We start from the raw sequence: 19,058 nt of genomic DNA on the forward strand, positions 1-19,058 counted from the left end.
TTTTCTCATCAAATTCCACAACAAGGAGCTTCCGGTGAGAGGTTTCAAAATAAGGACAATTTGAACACAAAATAAACTTAATTCCAGCTCTTCTGACCGCAGAACATTCAGATTTTTAGCTTTTAAATGGACAAAAATGCACAAAACTCAACCACAACATGAAATAAATCTGCACTTTCCGCATGTATTTAAAGACGGTTTCTTTGTTTTGTAACATTTAACTGAAATATTAATCTCTTAAAGAGTTAGAGGCAAAAAACTCAACTTTTTAGATAATTTAAATGCAAATATGTGAAAATAGAAAGATTCCTAATACGCTGATCTCAGAAATTATTCCCATAGACAATGAAAATAAACATCTGTTGCTTTTTATTTTTATTTCTCATCCAGAAAAAAAACTAAAGATTGAGAGGAATGACCCAAAAAATTGGTCTTTATAATAGATTTATGAAATCAGACACAAACGTCTTGTTAGTCTGGATGATCTCAACCTTCCTGTCTGCTGTGACAGAAAATAACAGTTCAGAGAAGCAGAAACAACCCGTCGGCTCGTGGTTTTAAAGGTCCAGGCCAGTGAGCGCCGACCAGAACAGGAAGACTTCACTTCCCACAATCCTCAGCTCTTCCAGGAGGCCGTCAGCTTCCTCCGGGCGTCTTTGTGCTTCTTACGGTACTCCTGTGAAGTCAGGAAACATCTTCAGTAAATATCTCTGCTCATCAGCTGGTTTCAGCTGCTGTTCTCACGCAGTTTTGCAGCTAAATTATTCATAAATCCATGAAAAGGGCAGAATTTGATGTGAATGCATGAACAAAAATCTCCAAATTATGACTGGAAAGAAGTGAGAAACAGAGGGATGAATATCAACCAGGTTTTTGGGATTTTCTCTGGTTAAAAAGGTTAAAAAACGACATCAAACATTGGCACATTGTGTAAAACGGAGAAAAAGAAAAAAAAAATCATGTAAAAGCTGCATTAAATTGAAACTAGCACCAAAAAAAGGCACAACTAATGGGATGAATATGAGATATGATTGGTTGGAAAGGAGAATCTCCCAGAAATGGTTCAGTCTGTGAAAAACTGCACAAAGAGTTAAACGAAAAGGAAAAAAAACCTTTTTAATCACCTGAAGTTCATCATTTGATTAAAAGATTCACAGAATCTGAAAAATGGCTGAACATCAGACTGAAAAGCAGTTTTAATGTTGGTGAAATTAAGGCTCTGATGTCATCAATGCTTTAAAAACTGACATGATTCTGTCCTGGGGGGTTATAACCTGAAGCTAATCTGAATCTAAAGCTCAGACATGGTGAAGCTGCCCTGAAACAGCAGAATCTAAAGCTCAGACTTGTTCCAGCTGCATCTTCCCGGTTAAAGACCAGACAAACCATATCTGCACACCGTTTATAAAGGATTTAAACTTTAAAATCAATCTGGTTTCCATAAAAACATTGAGGCTAAATGACCTGTCTGAGCGCAGTCCTCCTCTCCTCCCACTGCTCCCTGTCCTCCTCCGGCCGGGAGGTCCGACAGAACAGCTTCGGACCCTCTGAGGAGAAAACAGAAAGCAGAGATCAGAAGAGAGGATGGGATCAGAGAGGATGGGATCAGAGAGGATGGGATCAGAGAGGATGGGATCAGAGAGGATGGGATCAGACAGGAGGAAGATGGATGTTCCCAGAACTCTCCGTTCTACCTTTCAGTCTGACGTCGTCGTGGTGGAAGAAGAATGGGTCGAGCTTGGAGGGATTCTCCTCTCTGTGAGAAACAAACACAGAAAATAACTTTCCTTTCTGCTCCTGACTGTGAACAACAGCCAGAGTTCATTCATCATTCTCTTCTCTGCCAGTTCCCAAGCATCAACCAGGCTGAAATCAACACGATAATTCTTTAATCCAACAGATAATTCTTAGCTTTAAGCCGTGAAAACTTCGCGTTTCCCGACAAGTTGCACAAATGAGCAGATTTCAAACAAATTAAATGATTAAAGGGGAATTTTCCTCACTCTGCGGTTTTAGCGGTGGAACCGCTCTGCTCCTCATCTTCATCCTGCTCCTCCTCCTCTTCTTCGTCTGAGCTGCTGTCATGGAAACGAGATTCCTGTTGCCAGGACACCTTTGGAGCCTTGATGATCTCCACCTCGTACTCCACTTTAAGACAAACAGGAAGACTTAGAAAGCTTAAAATCCTCCCTCTGAACGTCTGGGAGGCAGATCTGATGCAACTCACTCGTCTCTCCGCCTCCTGCGTCCACCTCGTCTCCGAAGAAGGAAAACTTAAACCCGGAGGCTTCCTCTTCCTTGGTGCTGGGATCATCTGGGGGGAGAGAAGACGGCAGCTCTTCCTCTTCTTTCCCTCGTTCCTCTGCCTCCTCCAGCCTGTCCCAGGTGGGTTTCTCCTCCCCCTCGGCGCCGCCATCCTTTGTCTGACCAAACACGGCCTTCAGGTCACCCGACACGTCGTAGTAAATCTCTTTAGAGACTTCAGGGAGCTTCTGCGCCTCCTCCCTCTTCTTCCTCCTGGCTGACTTGCTGTAAGACGACAGATCATCAGATATTAAACTCTGGATGCTTCCGGAGAAAATTAAATAGTTAGACTCCTAAAGACTCCAGTTAGACCCCTAAAGACTCCAGTTAGACTCCTAAAGACTGTCAGTTAGACCCCTAAAGACTGTCAGTTAGACCCCTAAAGACTCCAGTTAGACCCCTAAAGACTCTGGTTAGACCCCTAAAGACTCCTACAGACTCCACTTAGACCCCTAAAGACTCCTACAGACTCCTAAAGACTCCACTTAGACCCCTAAAGTCGTCAGTTAGACCCTAAAGACTGTCAGTTAGACCCTAAAGACTGTCAGTTAGACCCCTAAAGACCCCTACAGACTCCACTTAGACCCCTAAAGACTCCACTTAGACCCCTAAAGACTCCACTTAGACCCCTAAAGTCTCCACTTAGACTCCTAAAGACTGTCAGTTAGACCCCTAAAGACTGTCAGTTAGACCCCTAAAGACTCCACTTAGACCCCTAAATACTCCACTTAGACCCCTAAAGACTCCACTTAGACCCCTAAAGTCTCCACTTAGACCCCTAAAGTCTCCACTTAGACTCCTAAAGACTGTCAGTTAGACCCCTAAAGACTGTCAGTTAGACCCCTAAAGACTCCACTTAGACCCCTAAAGACTCCACTTAGACCCCTAAAGACTCCACTTAGACCCCTAAAGACTCCACTTAGACTCCTAAAGGCTCCAGTTAGACCCCTAAAGACTCCACTTAGACCCCTAAAGACTCCACTTAGACTCCTAAAGACTCCACTTAGACCCCTAAAGACTGTCAGTTAGACCCCTAAAGACTGTCAGTTAGACCCCTAAAGACTCCAGTTAGACCCCTAAAGACTCCACTTAGTCCCCTAAAGACTCCAGTTAGACCCCTAAAGACTCCAGTTAGACCCCTAAAGACTCCAGTTAGACCCCTAAAGACTCCACTTAGACCCCTAAAGACTCCACTTAGACCCCTAAAGACTGTCAGTTAGACCCCTAAAGACTCCACTTAGACCCCTAAAGACTCCACTTAGACTCCTAAAGACTCCAGTTAGACCCCTAAAGACTCCAGTTAGACCCCTAAAGACTCCAGTTAGACCCCTAAAGACTCCAGTTAGACCCCTAAAGACCCCACTTAGACCCCTAAAGACTCCAGTTAGGACTCCTAAAGACTCCAGTTAGGACTCCTAAAGACTCCACTTAGACCCCTAAAGACTCCAGTTAGACCCCTAAAGACTCCACTTAGACCCCTAAAGACTCCACTTAGACCCCTAAAGACTCCACTTAGACCCCTAAAGACTCCACTTAGACCCCTAAAGACTCCACTTAGACCCCTAAAGACTCCACTTAGACTCCTAAAGGCTCCAGTTAGACCCCTAAAGGCTCCACTTAGACCCCTAAAGTCGTCAGTTAGACCCTACAGACTCCACTTAGACCCCTAAAGACTCCACTTAGACCCCTAAAGACTCCACTTAGACCCCTAAAGTCGTCAGTTAGACCCTACAGACTCCACTTAGACCCCTAAAGACTCCACTTAGACTCCTAAAGACTCCACTTAGACTCCTAAAGACTCCACTTAGACCCCTAAAGACTCCAGTTAGACCCCTAAAGACTCCACTTAGACCCCTAAAGACTCCAGTTAGACCCCTAAAGACTCCAGTTAGACCCCTAAAGACTCCACTTAGACCCCTAAAGACTCCACTTAGACCCCTAAAGACTCCACTTAGACCCCTAAAGACTCCAGTTAGACCCCTAAAGACTCCAGTTAGACCCCTAAAGACTCCAGTTAGACCCCTAAAGACTGTCAGTTAGACCCCTAAAGACTCCAGTTAGACCCCTAAAGACTCCAGTTAGACCCCTAAAGACTCCACTTAGACCCCTAAAGACTCCAGTTAGACCCCTAAAGACCCCACTTAGACCCCTAAAGACTCCAGTTAGACCCCTAAAGACTCCAGTTAGGACTCCTAAAGACTCCAGGTAGACTCAGTTTTCAGTCTGGGACTGTGGAAATCATTTGGTGAGCCCAGCATTAGAGCCGCTTTCCTATGACAACCCGTGTTACCGAAACACTTGATGAGGCAGCTGTTGGTCGTTAGAAAGCCTCAATTAGTTGGTTTTAGATTTGAAATGAAGAAAATGAGATCTGACAGTCTTTCAGATGTGGTCAGTGGTGCATCTGTGGAGCAGGTGTCAGGACAGGAGAGGATAAGCTTGTACCTCTCCTTCTTGGTTTCATCGGTTTTGGTCTCAAAGGCAGTGTGTTCCTCTCTGCTGGGGTCGTAGTGCAGCGCCGACACGTCTCTGCAAACAAACAAACAGATTTAAATCTCTTTATGCTTTCAGCCATTTAAATGAACGTTTCGGTGCATAATCGGACCCTGAAGCCGACCTGAACTTTTTAGCTTTGGTGGGCGTCTTGCTGCTGCTGGTTTGTTGGCTGCTTCCAAGGACGCTCTGCAGGATGGACAGGGTCTTCTTCTTCTCCTCCTCCAGAGCCTCCTCTTCCTCGGTCAGACTCCTCTTTGGTTCTGTGTCACAAACAGCCGCTCTAATGATTGACTTTGGCACAAAAAAACCTCCAAAGTATTCCCCAAGAAGCATCAGACTGTGTCGAAGCTCTTGGATAAAAATGAAAAGTGAAGTGGAACTAAACCTGACACTAAGGTACACCTTTTTTTAACCATTAGCATCCTAAAATCACACATTTCTTTATGTCATAACATATAAATTTTACGGTTTCATCTTGAATCTGATGGCAGCAACACGTCTCATTAAAGTTTCCCACTGTGTAGCATCTCCTCTTCTTTTAACAACATCTGTACACATCTGGAACTGAGGAGACCGGCTGCTGGACCTTTGGCAGAGGAAGGTTGTCCCGTTCCTGTCTGATGGAGGGTTCGAGCTGCTCAGCTGTCCTGGGTCTTCTTTGCTGTGTTTCAGATGGTTTCAGGTGGTAAAACATCTGGACTGCAGCTGGACTCTTGAAACATCTGGACTGCAGCAGCTCAGTCCAGCAGCTGGACCGCAGCAGCTCAGTCCAGCAGCTGGACCGCAGCAGCTCAGTCCAGCAGCTGGACTCTTGAAACATCTGGACCGCAGCAGCTCAGTCCAGCAGCCGGACTCTTTGAAACATCTGGACTGCAGCAGCTCAGTCCAGCAGCTGGACTCTTGAAACATCTGGACCGCAGCAGCTCAGTCCAGCAGCTGGACTCTTGAAACATCTGGACTGCAGCAGGTCAGTCCAGCAGCCGGACTCTTGAAACATCTGGACTGCAGCAGGTCAGTCCAGCAGCCGGACTCTTGAAACATCTGGACTGCAGCAGCTCAGTCCAGCAGCCGGACTCTTGAAACATCTGGACTGCAGCAGCTCGGTCCAGCAGCTGGACTCTTCTGCTGGAACAGATGCAGGATGTGGTTTAACTTTGTCCTGCTGAAATATTTCAGGCCTTCCCTGAAGAAGCTGCAGATGTTGCTCTAAAACCTGTTTGTACCTTTCAGCTTTGATGGAGCCTTTCCAGATGTGCAGGTTTCCAGTTCCAGAGGCCCTAATGCCCCCCCACATACCATCAGAGATGCAGGCTTTGAACTGAGAGCTGATAACCAGCTGGATGCTCCCTCTCCTCTTTAGTCTGGAGGACGCAGCCTCAGGTTCTGATCCATCTGACCCCAGAACAGTTTCTCACTCTGCTTCCGTCCATTTTAATGAGCTTCGGTCCAGAGAAGATGTTCCTGGATCATGTTCACATGTGGCTTCTTCTCTGCCTGATGGAGCTTTAACCTGCATCTGTGGATGTTACGCTGAGCTGTGCCCACAGGCAGTGATTCCTGGAAGTGTTCCTGAACCCAGGCAGTGATTCCTGGAAGTGTTCCTGAGCCCAGGCAGTGATTCCAGGACAGAATCAGGTCTGTTTTTAATGCAGAGCTGCCTGAGGCCTGAAGATCTCTGAATCTTTTGATGAGATCATGTTCTGTAGATGATGGAACATTCAAAGTCTGAAATCGAATTGTTCCTATTTGTAGACTCAGTTTTCTTTTTATACAGAGCACTGAACCTCTGCTCATCTTTGCTTCTGAGAGACTCGGCCTCTCTAAGGTGCTCTTTTTATATCCAGTCATATTAGGGACCTGTTGCCAGTTAACCTAATTAGTTCCTCCAGCTGTTTCTGTTCAGCACCACTCACCTTACCGTCCGAACGTGTTGATTCAAGCTGATGTTTTTCTGTTGTTTGCTTTGTTCTATTCTGAATAAAATAGATAATAATCTGTTCCTATTTACGGTTTGCGTCCCAACTCTTATGGAACTGGGATTGCGCCACCATCCACACATCCTCACCCGCCTCCTCCTCCTTCCCGTCTTCGTCCACAAAGCGAGCGTCCATCCGGAAACGCTCGTCTGTCCCAAAGCGAGACTGCAGCGCCATCAGCTGGACAACAAACAAGCCAACAACACCCACTGGTTACCACAACAGCTCAACTGCAGCGATCACCAAACACGAGGTCTTGAATTAGCTTTCGAATGTTCACCAAAGAGCCAAAACATTAGAACCACTCGACTCCTAGACTTTAGGGCTGTTGGCATCTCTGTGCTGTGTCAACTTTGAAAACTAGCAACAAGAATTTACTATGAGCTCAGAAGCCGGAGCAGGCCAGATTATTCAAAAAATTAAACCAAATTTAATAATATTAAATGATTAAAAACGTAGTTCAGCCGTGAGCACAACACTTTAAAGCTTTAAAGACAGTTTGAACCAGTCTTCTGACCCAAAGTGGCTCACCATCAGGTATGGGTCAGAACTTCTGACTGGAGGACAGCGACACAAGCACCCGAGTTATGCCCAGGGAAGGTGATCCAAGGGGATTTCTACACAGGCACTCTACTGGGACCACTTCATCCACACCCCCCCCCTGCAGCACAGTTTATTCACTCCGGTAAGAACGTCCATCTTACTCAAAGTCGTCGTTCACGTTGTCAAAATCTGATAAATATCCTGCCATGTTGCACAAAACTATCAGCAGCAAACTCTGTGTGAAGTTAGCCGACTGTCACAGAGCACGGAGTGAATAAACTGTGCTGCAGGGGGGCGTGTGGATGAAGTGGTCCCAGTAGAGTGCCTGTGTAGAAATCCCTCCGTTAGCTCTCCTATAGCTGCAAGTAGCCACATAACAGCAGCTATGAGCTAACAGAGCTATAGCACACGTTCATTCATTCATTCTTCTTAAAGTATTGGTGAAATAAAGACAGATAATGCCTTATTTAGAGGCTGCATCCTCTAAGCCCCGTTCACTCCGTTATATGGATCTCCAGTTATCTAAATATCTTCCGAAGGACGCCGACTTTCACCAAACATACACGATCAGGGCTGGATATCAATAAATACACGATTTGGACTCTTCCAACTCTTCTGTGAGACTCGGCTGGTAACTGAGAGTAAGAATATAATCATTAAATCTGTAAATTACTTATTTACGGATGCTCCATCTGGTGTCTGTATGAAAAAGGTCAGATTATGGAGCATCAGAGTTGTTCAAACAGCTGATTCAGTTTGAAGAAATTCATCTTTTTCTACGAGTCGAGATCAGATTTGCCTTTAATTTTTTTAATCTCAATGATATTGTCAATATCAGAAGCTGATTTTTCTGTTTTCTTGAGATAAAAAGCTGATTTTCCTGTGATAACAAGTGAGAAATCGGTCTTTTGTTTCCTTGAGATCTCGACATAAAGAACTTCACTTATGAGAACTTTTGCTTTGGTTGTTCTTGAGATCACGAGGTGATTATGGTGAGCTGGAAATGAGCGGGAACTATGTAAATCCCTCCGTTAGCTCTCCTATAGCCGCAAGTAGCCACATAACAGCAGCTATGAGCTAACAGAGCTATGAGCTAACAGAGCTGTAGCACACGTTCATTCATTCATTCTTCTTAAAGTATTGGTGAAATAAAGACAGCTAATGCCTTATTTAGAGGCTGCATCCTCTAAGCCCCGTTCACTCCGTTATATGGATCTCCAGTTATCTAAATATCTTCAGAAGGACGCCGACTTTCACCAAACTGTTCTCAGTGAGCAGATGAACGTATTTCATGCAAGAAATAAGGTAATACTGGAGTTCCCCTTTAAATTTATCGAGTTAGTTACCTACAGTATGTTCAGTCTTCACGGGACGGTTAAAATAAAAGTCTAAAAGGAAAAGAAAACTTGGAAGAAACCAGATCATTAACCTTTCTTCTAAATTCTTTTCAAAGCTTGTGATTTGTCTTTTATGTCAGAGTTTCAGCCATGATCAGAGCAGCTGATCAGTCGCTTCTCACAGCCACGAACTCGTCCTTTCTTCTCTATCAAAGGAAGTCATTTAAAATGTTGTCGTTTACATTTCTGCACCTGAGAGCGGTCATAATGTTTTGGCTCAGTGTTTGATCCTGAGAGATGAAGCCGGCAGGTGCATCAGGTCACCTCCATCCACCTGTTCTTCGCCCTCCTGAGACGTTTTCCTCGTTTCGTGCATCTAAAAACGGGTTTGGAAGCAAACGAAGCTGCACCGTGGGAACTTTTCCTCTCACCTTCTGTCCTGCTCGCCCCTCAAACTGAGGCCTGATGTCAAATCTGCCGCCGTCCTCCTCTTCATCACCGTCCTCTTCGTCTTCACTGCCGCCAAACAGCTGCGAGCCGGAAGGCTTCGGCTGCACCTGAACACATGCAGGGTTAAACGACAGCTTCTTCAATGAGAAAACAGGATCAGGCTCACGTCATCGCACCTTCTCTTTTGTGGCTCTCTGATTGGTTACTGCCTCTTCACCAGAGGATCCATCCTCTGATTGGCTGTCCTCGAACAGGATCTTCTTCGACGGTGTGATCTGTGCGACTGTCTGCTGCTTATTGTCACCATCCTCCTCCTCCTCATCGTCATCAGAACCAAAGACGATGTGTTTCCCTGCTTTTGGAGCTGGAGCGTCCTGATGGCATTTAACAAAAAGCATAAAAATCACGCAAAGAAGAAACATTTTTACATCAAAACAAGAGATCCAAATAAGCAACGTACATCAGAGGGATCTGGAGACACAGACACGAAGAGAGTATGATGCAGACATGATAAACACAAGTATTTAAATATTACATTTGATGTTTTTCACTGAAGGAGGAGCAGAGATTATTTTAAAGGACTTCACTGTAAATTATATGAGTTAAAGTTAAAGCAGCGTGTCAAACTGGACCAGAACAAAGCAAACAAACCACATCGTTAAATCACGTTGAATAAGACAAAACTGGCCGACCATTATCAGAAGAAGGAAAAGGAAACGCACTAATCTTTACACTGTAAGTCCCCAGTTATTCCAGCCCCCTCCTTATTTTAACTGGTCAGAACCTCCGGGTTCACTCCTCTCTGAGTGGAATGACCCAGAAGTCTGGTACTGTCGGCCATGATGGCATCTGTTTTATGTGTTCGCTCAACTCAAACATTAAAGCAGCCAATTAAACTTAAGGAATCCACTTTATCACATTCGACAAGGACAGTGGCTCAGTTTTTGGACCCAACAGGTATAGAAAAAACAAGGACACACACACACACACAAACTTGTTTTTCTATCTTTGTGGTGATTCATCACTGGTGTAATGGATTCTCAGGCTCCTTATCCTAACCATCTCAGCTGAATGCCAAACCCATCCCTAAACCTAACCCTCAGAAATCCCTTTAAGCACGAGGAGCTCCACAAACACATTGGACCCCACAAGTATGGTGGGTTCCTTGATTTTGGACCTTATGAATCCAGAAAAACGGGGAGAAACCCACCAGGTTGGCGAGGGCTCCCTGGATGAGCCTCTTGTGCTCTTCAGCCTCTTTCTGTCTCTGCTGGAGAGCAGCCAGTCTCCTCATGTTGGCCTTTCTCTGCAGCTCCTCTTCCTCCTCGGGTCCCAACACCTGCCGGGGAGGAGCCTGCTCTTCCTCCTCTTCATCCTCCTCCTCCTCGCTGGACGAGGACGACGTCGCTTCCACAGAATCCATCTTTCTCTCGTCTTCCTCCTCGCAGCTGGAGTCAGAGTCGGTCTCTGGATGCAGAACTTTATGAGGAAGAGTTTGTAAAGCTTGAGCAGCAGCCATGTTCCCCTCCTCACTGTCATCTTCCTCCTCTTCCTCACTGCTCCCTGACGTCTTTCTGCTGTCTGGTGTTGTGTGGTTCACCTGTGGAGCTTCAGAGGGCACCTTCAGTTTTTTAACCCCGCCTCCCTCCTCCTCTCTTTGTTTCCTCTGACATTCGTCGGTTTCTGACAGCGACTTCGTCCCCATGAACACCGGCAGCGGCGCTGACGTGGCGCCTTTGCGTTTTCTCTTCTTCTTCTTTTCGTCCTCGCCGCTGTCCTCCAGGAGGGCGGCGAGGATCTCTTCTGGCGTGGTGCCTTTTTTGGGCGCGGGTCGCTCTGCGGGGGGGGCATTTGGTCCGGAGCCGAGGATGCTGGGAGCTGTAGTCTCTGAAGTCTGCTGAGCTTCAGCCAGCTTCCGTAGGTCGGTAAATGAGATCTCCAGACGGGTCACATTAGAAAACATGGCTTCATAATCAGAATCTGAGCATGAATCTGCTGATTCCTCCTCCTCATCCTCATCATCCTCATCATCCTCCTCCTCATCATCCTCCTCCTCATCCTCCTCCTCCTCATCATCCTCATCACCGGCTGATTCTGAAGAGGCTTTCATTACAGGCAGGGCTGCTGTTTTCTGCTTTGTGGAGGCAAAATGTTCACTTTCTTCCTCCTCTTGCTCTACATTTGCACTTTTCTTCTTCGTCTTTCTGTTGGTGTGGTTTCCTGAGAGCTGCTCGGCTGTCGGGGGTGAAAGTTTCTCTTGAGGAGGGGGGGGTGGATTCTTCCTGGACGCAAAGAGTTCGTCTGTGTCGGCCGAATCATAACCATCCTCATCTTTCTCCCCTGGAATCAAAAAGGAGAACTTGGCTATAGCGACCAGTTACCACACAATCAATCAATCAATCGATCAATCAATCAATCAATGTTGCAAAAAGGAAGAAACAGATCAAAACAGAAATAAAAACCCAAACAAAAGAGGGGTGAAAGGGTCCATTTGTCCCGTGAGGAGGTGGCTTCTCAGAGCTCTGACCTGATCTTAGTGAACACCTTTGTCATCAGCAGCCACAGCAGAAAGGCTTCTTTCTAAAATCAGCTCTTTGGTTTTAAATATATTAAAGTTCAGGGAGGACGCTCTGCACCAGAGTAAAGACAGACTCCACCAGACTGATCAGGATCAGAGACAAAGCAACAGAATCATCTGGCTTTGGCATCTGTTGGTGCACAAGATGAAGAATTCCATGTTGTATTCACTCTGTTTTTTATCTACAGAGCTGGATACAGTTAAAGCTGAGAGGAATTCAATGAACCAGTCACACTAAAGTCTTTGCACCCCCCATGAAAGGACAGAATAATTTCTTATAGGGCGCATGTTACACTGTCAGCACCGATCTGTCTTTATTTCACCAATACTTTAAGAAGAATGAATGAATGAACGTGTGCTATAGCTCTGTTAGCTCATAGCTGCTGTTATGTGGCTACTTGCAGCTAAAGGAGAGCTAACGGAGGGATTTCTACACAGGCACTCTACTGGGACCACTTCATCCACACGCCCCCCTGCAGCACAGTTTATTCACTCCGGTAAGAACGTCCATCTTACTCAAAGTTGTCGTCCACGTTGTCAAAATCTGATAAATATCCTGCCATGTTGCAGAAAACTATCAGCAGCAAACTCTGTGTGAAGTTAGCCGACTGTCACAGAGCACGGAGTGAATAAACTGTGCTGCAGGGGGGCGTGTGGATGAAGTGGTCCCAGTAGAGTGCCTGTGTAGAAATCCCTCCGTTAGCTCTCCTATAGCTGCAAGTAGCCACATAACAGCAGCTATGAGCTAACAGAGCTATGAGCTAACAGCAGCTATGAGCTAACAGAGCTATGAGCTAACAGAGCTATAGCACACGTTCATTCATTCATTCTTCTTAAAGTATTGGTGAAATAAAGACAGATAATGCCTTATTTAGAGGCTGCATCCTCTAAGCCCCGTTCACTCCGTTATATGGATCTCCAGTTATCTAAATATCTTCCGAAGGACGCCGACTTTCACCAAACTGTTCTCGGTGAGTAGATGAACGTATTTCATGCCAGAAATGAGGTTTAAAAATAGCGGAGTTCCCCTTTAATTACTTTTAAATTTTACATATTAAAGTATCGGCTCGGATCAGAATGACCAAACAGCAGCTTTTTCTGAATTTAACCACTTGTTTAAACCCTGTTTGTTACCTTTTTGCCCAGATGTGACCAAGTAGTCGAGCCCCACCACCTCAACGTAATCGTCCTCCTCCTGCTGCAAAGCACCATGGGAGTTCTGCTGAGCCGCCACCAGCCTGCGGAGGTCCTCGTCGGAGTCACTCTCAGTAAAACGTGCGTCCCTCCTCTGAGCCGGTCTGCGGTCGGCTGGCCTCTCACAGCCATTGGTGATCCGATGGGCTTCAGTGTGAAGGTCGGCGGCAGCAGACCGCTGGAATCTAACAGCAGAGCAGCAGCTGTTCAGACTGATCTTCAGCAAACATGAAGTGTTCACCGAGTCCACCTCAGAATCAATGCTGTGTAAAGTTTTACATTAAATAGTCACCTCAGAGAGGAATGCACTGAACACACCCCCAAAAATACAAAACTATGGAGCTTAATCTAAGTAATTCTGGTGTTTACATGAGCTGGAGATAGAATTTTCTCATTTAAATGGTACAGATGTTAGTAAAACATGCAAGATCACTGTTGGGATAACTATATGCATTACAACATATATATATATACATTAATAACTGGTTCCAAACTCAAGTTTATTAACCTCTACACGCTGGTTAGCTGTGGAACCTCCACAAAAGCAGAACTTTCTCTAACTGGGATGCAGCCCTCATTAATACAGCTCCGCTGAGCCCATTTCAAGTCATTCAGACGACTTTGGTGCTTTTAATTTTCAACTTAGGAACCTTCCAGGCTCTGGAAAACAACTGGTAAATAAAACCTTTAAAATCAGGAACCAGCGAGGACTTCAAAAAGCCCAGAAACCGGTGGATGGTTCTGAGAACCGGCTAAACTAACAGGACATTTGAACTATAACTGGGCCTAATTCCAACTTTTCAGACACTCTGTGAGCTCAGAACAGAGTTCAAGGAATGAGTAAAATATCGTGGACATCAAAGGATTTTGTAATGATCGATACAATAATCACAGAAAAATGTGAGAACCCCAAAGAGCCAAACTGGAACATCCAGATACTGCTGAGATTTCCACCGAATCATCTGTGAAACCCAGGAGCAGGCTTACCGCTCACAGGTGCCGACCCCATCGGTCCGAGTCCTCTTGGGTCGCGACGGCTCATAGGGGGGGAACTCCCCCCGCCTCTTCTTGCTGATGTCATCATCCCCTCCTCCCACCTCCCAGGTGAGCTGGGTGACAGGCGTGGACGGATCCGTGGCGTTCCGGTCCAGCTTGCGGATGTTATGGCTGTATTTTGACGGGTCAAACTTCACAGTTCGAGCTTTGCTGCCTTTCCGACACCTGAGCTGCAGGACGGGGAGGACTCGACCGAACTTACTAACCACCCAGTCCTGAAACCAGAGACGACAGTCAACAACTCACTCATTTATCACCTACATCTGTAGGTTTCTCCGACTTTAAAGAGATATTTGCCTGTAGGTTTCTCTGACTTTAAAGAGATATTTGCCTGTAGGTTTCTCTGACTTTAAAGAGATATTTGCCTGTAGGTTTCTCTGACTTTAAATAGATATTTGCCTGTAGGTTTCTCTGACTTTAAATAGATATTTGCCTGTAGGTTTCTCTGACTTTAAAGAGATATTTGCCTGTAGGTTTCTCTGATTTTAAAAGAGATATTTGCCTGTAGGTTTCTCTGACTTTAAAGAGATATTTGCCTGTAGGTTTCTCTGATTTTAAAGAGATATTTGCCTGTAGGTTTCTCTGACTTTAAAGAGATATTTGCCTGTAGGTTTCTCTGACTTTAAAGAGATATTTGCCTGTAGGTTTCTCTGATTTTAAATAGATATTTGCCTGTAGGTTTCTCTGACTTTAAAGAGATATTTGCCTGTAGGTTTCTCTGACTTTAAAGAGATATTTGCCTGTAGGTTTCTCTGACTTTAAAGAGATATTTGCCTGTAGGTTTCTCTGACTTTAAAGAGATATTTGCCTGTAGGTTTCTCTGATTTTAAAAGAGATATTTGCCTGTAGGTTTCTCTGACTTTAAATAGATATTTGCCTGTAGGTTTCTCTGATTTTAAATAGATATTTGCCTGTAGGTTTCTCTGACTTTAAAGAGATATTTGCCTGTAGGTTTCTCTGACTTTAAAGAGATATTTGCCTGTAGGTTTCTCTGACTTTAAAGAGATATTTGCCTGTAGGTTTCTCTGACTTTAAAGAGATATTTGCCTGTAGGTTTCTCTGACTTTAAAGAGATATTTGCCTGTAGGTTTCTCTGACTTTAAATAGATATTTGCCTGTAGGTTTCTCTGACTTTAAAGAGATATTTGCCTGTAGGTTTATCTGACTTTAAAGAGATATTTGCCTGTAGGTTTCTCTGATTTTAAAGAGATATTTGCCTGTAGGTTTCTCTGATTTTAAAGAGATATTTGCCTGTAGGTTTCTCTGATTTTAAAGAGATATTTGCCTGTAGGTTTCTCTGATTTTAAAGAGATATTTGCCTGTAGGTTTCTCTGACTTTAAATAGATATTTGCCTGTAGGTTTCTCTGACTTTAAATAGATATTTGCCTGTAGGTTTCTCTGACTTTAAAGAGATATTTGCCTGTAGGTTTCTCTGATTTTAAAGAGATATTTGCCTGTAGGTTTCTCTGACTTTAAAGAGATATTTGCCTGTAGGTTTCTCTGACTTTAAAGAGATATTTGCCTGTAGGTTTCTCTGATTTTAAAGAGATATTTGCCTGTAGGTTTCTCTGATTTTAAAGAGATATTTGCCTGTAGGTTTCTCTGACTTTAAAGAGATATTTGCCTGTAGGTTTCTCTGACTTTAAAGAGATATTTGCCTGTGGGTTTCTCTGACTTTAAATAGATATTTGCCTGTAGGTTTCTCTGACTTTAAATAGATATTTGCCTGTAGGTTTCTCTGACTTTAAATAGATATTTGCCTGTAGGTTTCTCTGACTTTAAAGAGATATTTGCCTGTAGGTTTCTCTGACTTTAAATAGATATTTGCCTGTAGGTTTCTCTGACTTTAAAGAGATATTTGCCTGTAGGTTTCTCTGACTTTAAAGAGATATTTGCCTGTAGGTTTCTCTGACTTTAAAGAGATATTTGCCTGTAGGTTTCTCTGATTTTAAAGAGATATTTGCCTGTAGGTTTCTCTGACTTTAAAGAGATATTTGCCTGTAGGTTTCTCTGATTTTAAAGAGATATTTGCCTGTAGGTTTCTCTGACTTTAAAGAGATATTTGCCTGTAGGTTTCTCTGACTTTAAAGAGATATTTGCCTGTAGGTTTCTCTGACTTTAAAGAGATATTTGCCTGTAGGTTTCTCTGACTTTAAAGAGATATTTGCCTGTAGGTTTCTCTGACTTTAAATAGATATTTGCCTGTAGGTTTCTCTGATTTTAAAGAGATATTTGCCTGTAGGTTTCTCTGACTTTAAAGAGATATTTGCCTGTAGGTTTCTCTGATTTTAAATAGATATTTGCCTGTAGGTTTCTCTGATTTTTAAGAGATATTTGCCTGTAGGTTTCTCTGATTTTAAAGAGATATTTGCCTAAAAAAAGAATCTAACACTGCTCAGACTGCTGGATCTGAGACACAGTTCGACTGAAACAGGAAGTGGGGGGTAACTGGACCTCGTGTCCTGGTACTTCGGTCCCCGGCACCGCAGCCTTCATGGTGAAGTTGTCCACGCCAGCTTTGCTAAACGAGTCCAGAAGTTTCTGTTTCTTGTCTTCGGCTGCTGGCTGCTGCTCTGCTGCCTCCTGCCGCTCCTGAGCAAGTCTACAGTAACATGCACACGTGCACACACACGTGCACGCACACGTGCACACACACCATCAACATCAGATCCTAATGCTTTCTACATTCAGACTGAGGTTTTAGCTGCAAACTTTAAACTGATTTGGTTTATCTGCTGCAGAACTGGATGTAAAATTCCACTTTACTTCAATCTATAGCAGCAACAGAATGAACTGATTATTAGAAAATCACCTGCTAACTGGTTACTAATGAAAACAACTGTTTAAAAACACTTTAAAACACTTATTTAACGGCACATTAGATCATCATGCTGTTCTGAACATGGCCGCACCTGTGCAGGAAACTCTCTTTGGCCATTTCAATCTGCAGGGTTCCTCCTTTCCATTTGGATTTATTAAGCACCGTCATACCTGCAGAGAAACAAACAGGTAAGAAAACAAAAAGCTGATGATAGATTTCAGATAATAAACACAACAAAGCACCAACGAGTCTGTTCTGAGACTCCTGACTCCCACTAAAGGTCTGCTCAACATGCAAATGTTCAAAATTCAGACTAAAATGTCTTAAATCGTTAAAGATATTAAATATTTCAAGTATTTCAGCACAAATCGCAACATTTGGATCATTTTCCAGGGCCGGATATTTGCCTGATTCTGCTACATCACTAAACTGTCTTTACTCACATTTCTTCAGGTCGGCGTCTGAAACGTTGATGTTAATGTAGCCGAAGGTTTTATAAGGCACACCTGCAGGAGAAGAGTTGAAGAGATAAATAACCCTGAGAAAGCAGCAGAGAAATGATCCTGATGACACAGATTTTATTAAACCTGTAACTGCAACCAGTGACACACACTTTATATCCACAGTGAACAGCTTCCTCAGTACAATTCTCAGCTTTCACCTCATTTCTCAGGAGATGATGTACTTTAAAAAGTAAAAGATGGCTTTGCATGACATTTTAAATTCAAGAGGAGTCGGATCCAGGATATTTTTCCTTTCTAGAATGTTATTAATACTTCTAAAATAATTTCATATTCCTTCATTTATTTCTAATTTATCCTTGGTTGCAGTTGACTTATGACTTAGTTTTTATGAGCAGCAGCAACTCTGTTGGTGTCAAAAGAAGCTCAAAAATCTACTTTGTTCTGGAATAATTCCAGATTTGTTCACTGTTATTTATAGTAAACCAAATAAGCGTTAAGAGAGCTAAAAGTTCCCTTTAACTTAAGGCAAATGTTACATTTTTAAATGGAAAAGCAGTCTCACAGTCCTGAAGTATCAGGCGTGACGGTCCAATTAAAAACAGAGACTCCTCTAAAAGTTACAGTTGATCTCAAGCAGGTATTCCAATAGCTAAAATCACAGGAATTACTGCTATGACTGTCAGCGTGCATCAGGTTCCTCACCTTCCTCGTCCCTCTTGGTCCGCAGCTCCACATCCTCCACTTCTCCAAACTTTCCAAATCGATCCTTCAGATCCTTCTGGGTGACCGTGTGGCTCAAACCACCGACATATAGCCGCCGCATTGCTTTGAAGGGACAAGAAACGTCACTGAGAGCCATTTGTGTCAACATATCCCACAAAATATATCCATCTGTCAACAGACCACTGACAGGTAGCGACTTTGATTATCTGCACACAGGCAGAGTCCAAAAATATAATTCATTTTTGATCAAATGAAGCAGAATTGTATCATGCATCATCATCTTATACAACACTGTGAAAAAGACAATAGCCAAACCCCCACTTTTGTATGTACTGCCATGGTTACCGCAGCGCTTTACTGAAATGTGCGTTGTACAGTCACTGGGACACTGTAAATACACTGTAAATATCAATCCATACTTATTCCGTTTGTATACATTCAGGCTGCTAAAGTGATTTGTTCCATATTGAATATGGTATCTTATGTTTTTTAATTTTCTACAATCAATACAAAACAATCTCTGCACATTCACAAACTTAAAATGACTTAAAATGATCCCTCTGTGGGACTAACTTATCTTAAACTTAAATGTAAATATAATAAATAAGGCAGAAAAAGAAAAGTAAGCCTGATTATAAAAACAACTACACAGCTTCCAGAATGGGCAGACCGTGTAAAAAGAGGATAAAAACTATGAACCTCTGTCTTAATGTGGTCACTTGAACGCTTTGATCCACCTCAGCCTGAAACTCAACACAGAATAACTGCAGGAAGAAGAAGAAGAAGAAGAAGAGTCACATCCATCTGAACTACTTCCTCTAAACGGCCTGACTGCTTACTGATCTGCCAGAATTATCACGACCGAACCTGATGCTTCATTTATAATCACAGAAACAGACACAAATGTTTACCTCACATGTATCCAGTCGGTGCGGCTGTAATCTCGGTCCGGGGGGTGTCCTGCCGACATGTCTTTCCGGAATTGTTTCGGCAAACGTAAAACGTTCCGCGGACGTTCATTTTAAAATAAGCTTTAGCAACTCTAAAAAACACACAAATAAACGCAAAAGTAAATTCAGTTATTTCTGTTAATTTAACAACGTACTTAGGGCGAA

At 43.6% G+C, this 19,058-nt stretch overlaps 2 protein-coding genes across 2 annotated transcripts in view; one reads left to right on the plus strand and one right to left on the minus strand.

Moving 5' to 3' along the window:
- Window positions 1-19,058, plus strand: part of LOC140302894 (transmembrane protein 263) — a 211,661-nt gene that overhangs the window by 9,819 nt on the left and 182,784 nt on the right. The gene's annotated exons all lie outside the window — the stretch shown is intronic.
- nol8 (nucleolar protein 8) lies at window positions 368-18,909 on the minus strand. The gene is made up of 18 exons (XM_072381406.1): window positions 18,855-18,909; window positions 17,923-18,045; window positions 17,200-17,262; window positions 16,848-16,926; window positions 16,390-16,537; window positions 13,866-14,149; window positions 12,819-13,063; window positions 10,317-11,446; window positions 9,283-9,480; window positions 9,088-9,213; window positions 6,866-6,956; window positions 4,922-5,060; window positions 4,750-4,833; window positions 2,228-2,529; window positions 2,004-2,148; window positions 1,695-1,756; window positions 1,465-1,547; window positions 368-676 (listed from the first exon to the last, which is right to left on the minus strand). The coding sequence occupies exons 2-18, from the start codon at window positions 18,041-18,043 to the stop codon at window positions 617-619; spliced, it is 3,360 nt and encodes a 1,119-aa protein (XP_072237507.1). The 5' UTR covers window positions 18,044-18,045; window positions 18,855-18,909; the 3' UTR covers window positions 368-616.

This window comes from Leuresthes tenuis, unplaced genomic scaffold (genome assembly GCF_036924035.1).
Source record: "Leuresthes tenuis unplaced genomic scaffold, fLeuTen1.0.hap1 SCAF_3, whole genome shotgun sequence".
Classification (NCBI taxonomy): domain Eukaryota; kingdom Metazoa; phylum Chordata; class Actinopteri; order Atheriniformes; family Atherinopsidae; genus Leuresthes; species Leuresthes tenuis.

Excerpts from the sequence above, each read along its gene's own strand:
- nol8 (XM_072381406.1), bottom strand. The coding sequence starts at position 18,043 with ATGCGGCGGCTATATGTCGGTGGTTTGAGCCACACGGTCACCCAGAAG. Across the intron at positions 4,834-4,921 it reads ACCAAAGCTAAAAAGTTCAG|AGACGTGTCGGCGCTGCACT; the intron begins GTCGGCTTCAGG and ends GTTTGTTTGCAG. Across the intron at positions 677-1,464 it reads GGAGGACTGCGCTCAGACAG|GAGTACCGTAAGAAGCACAA; the intron begins GTCATTTAGCCT and ends CTGACTTCACAG.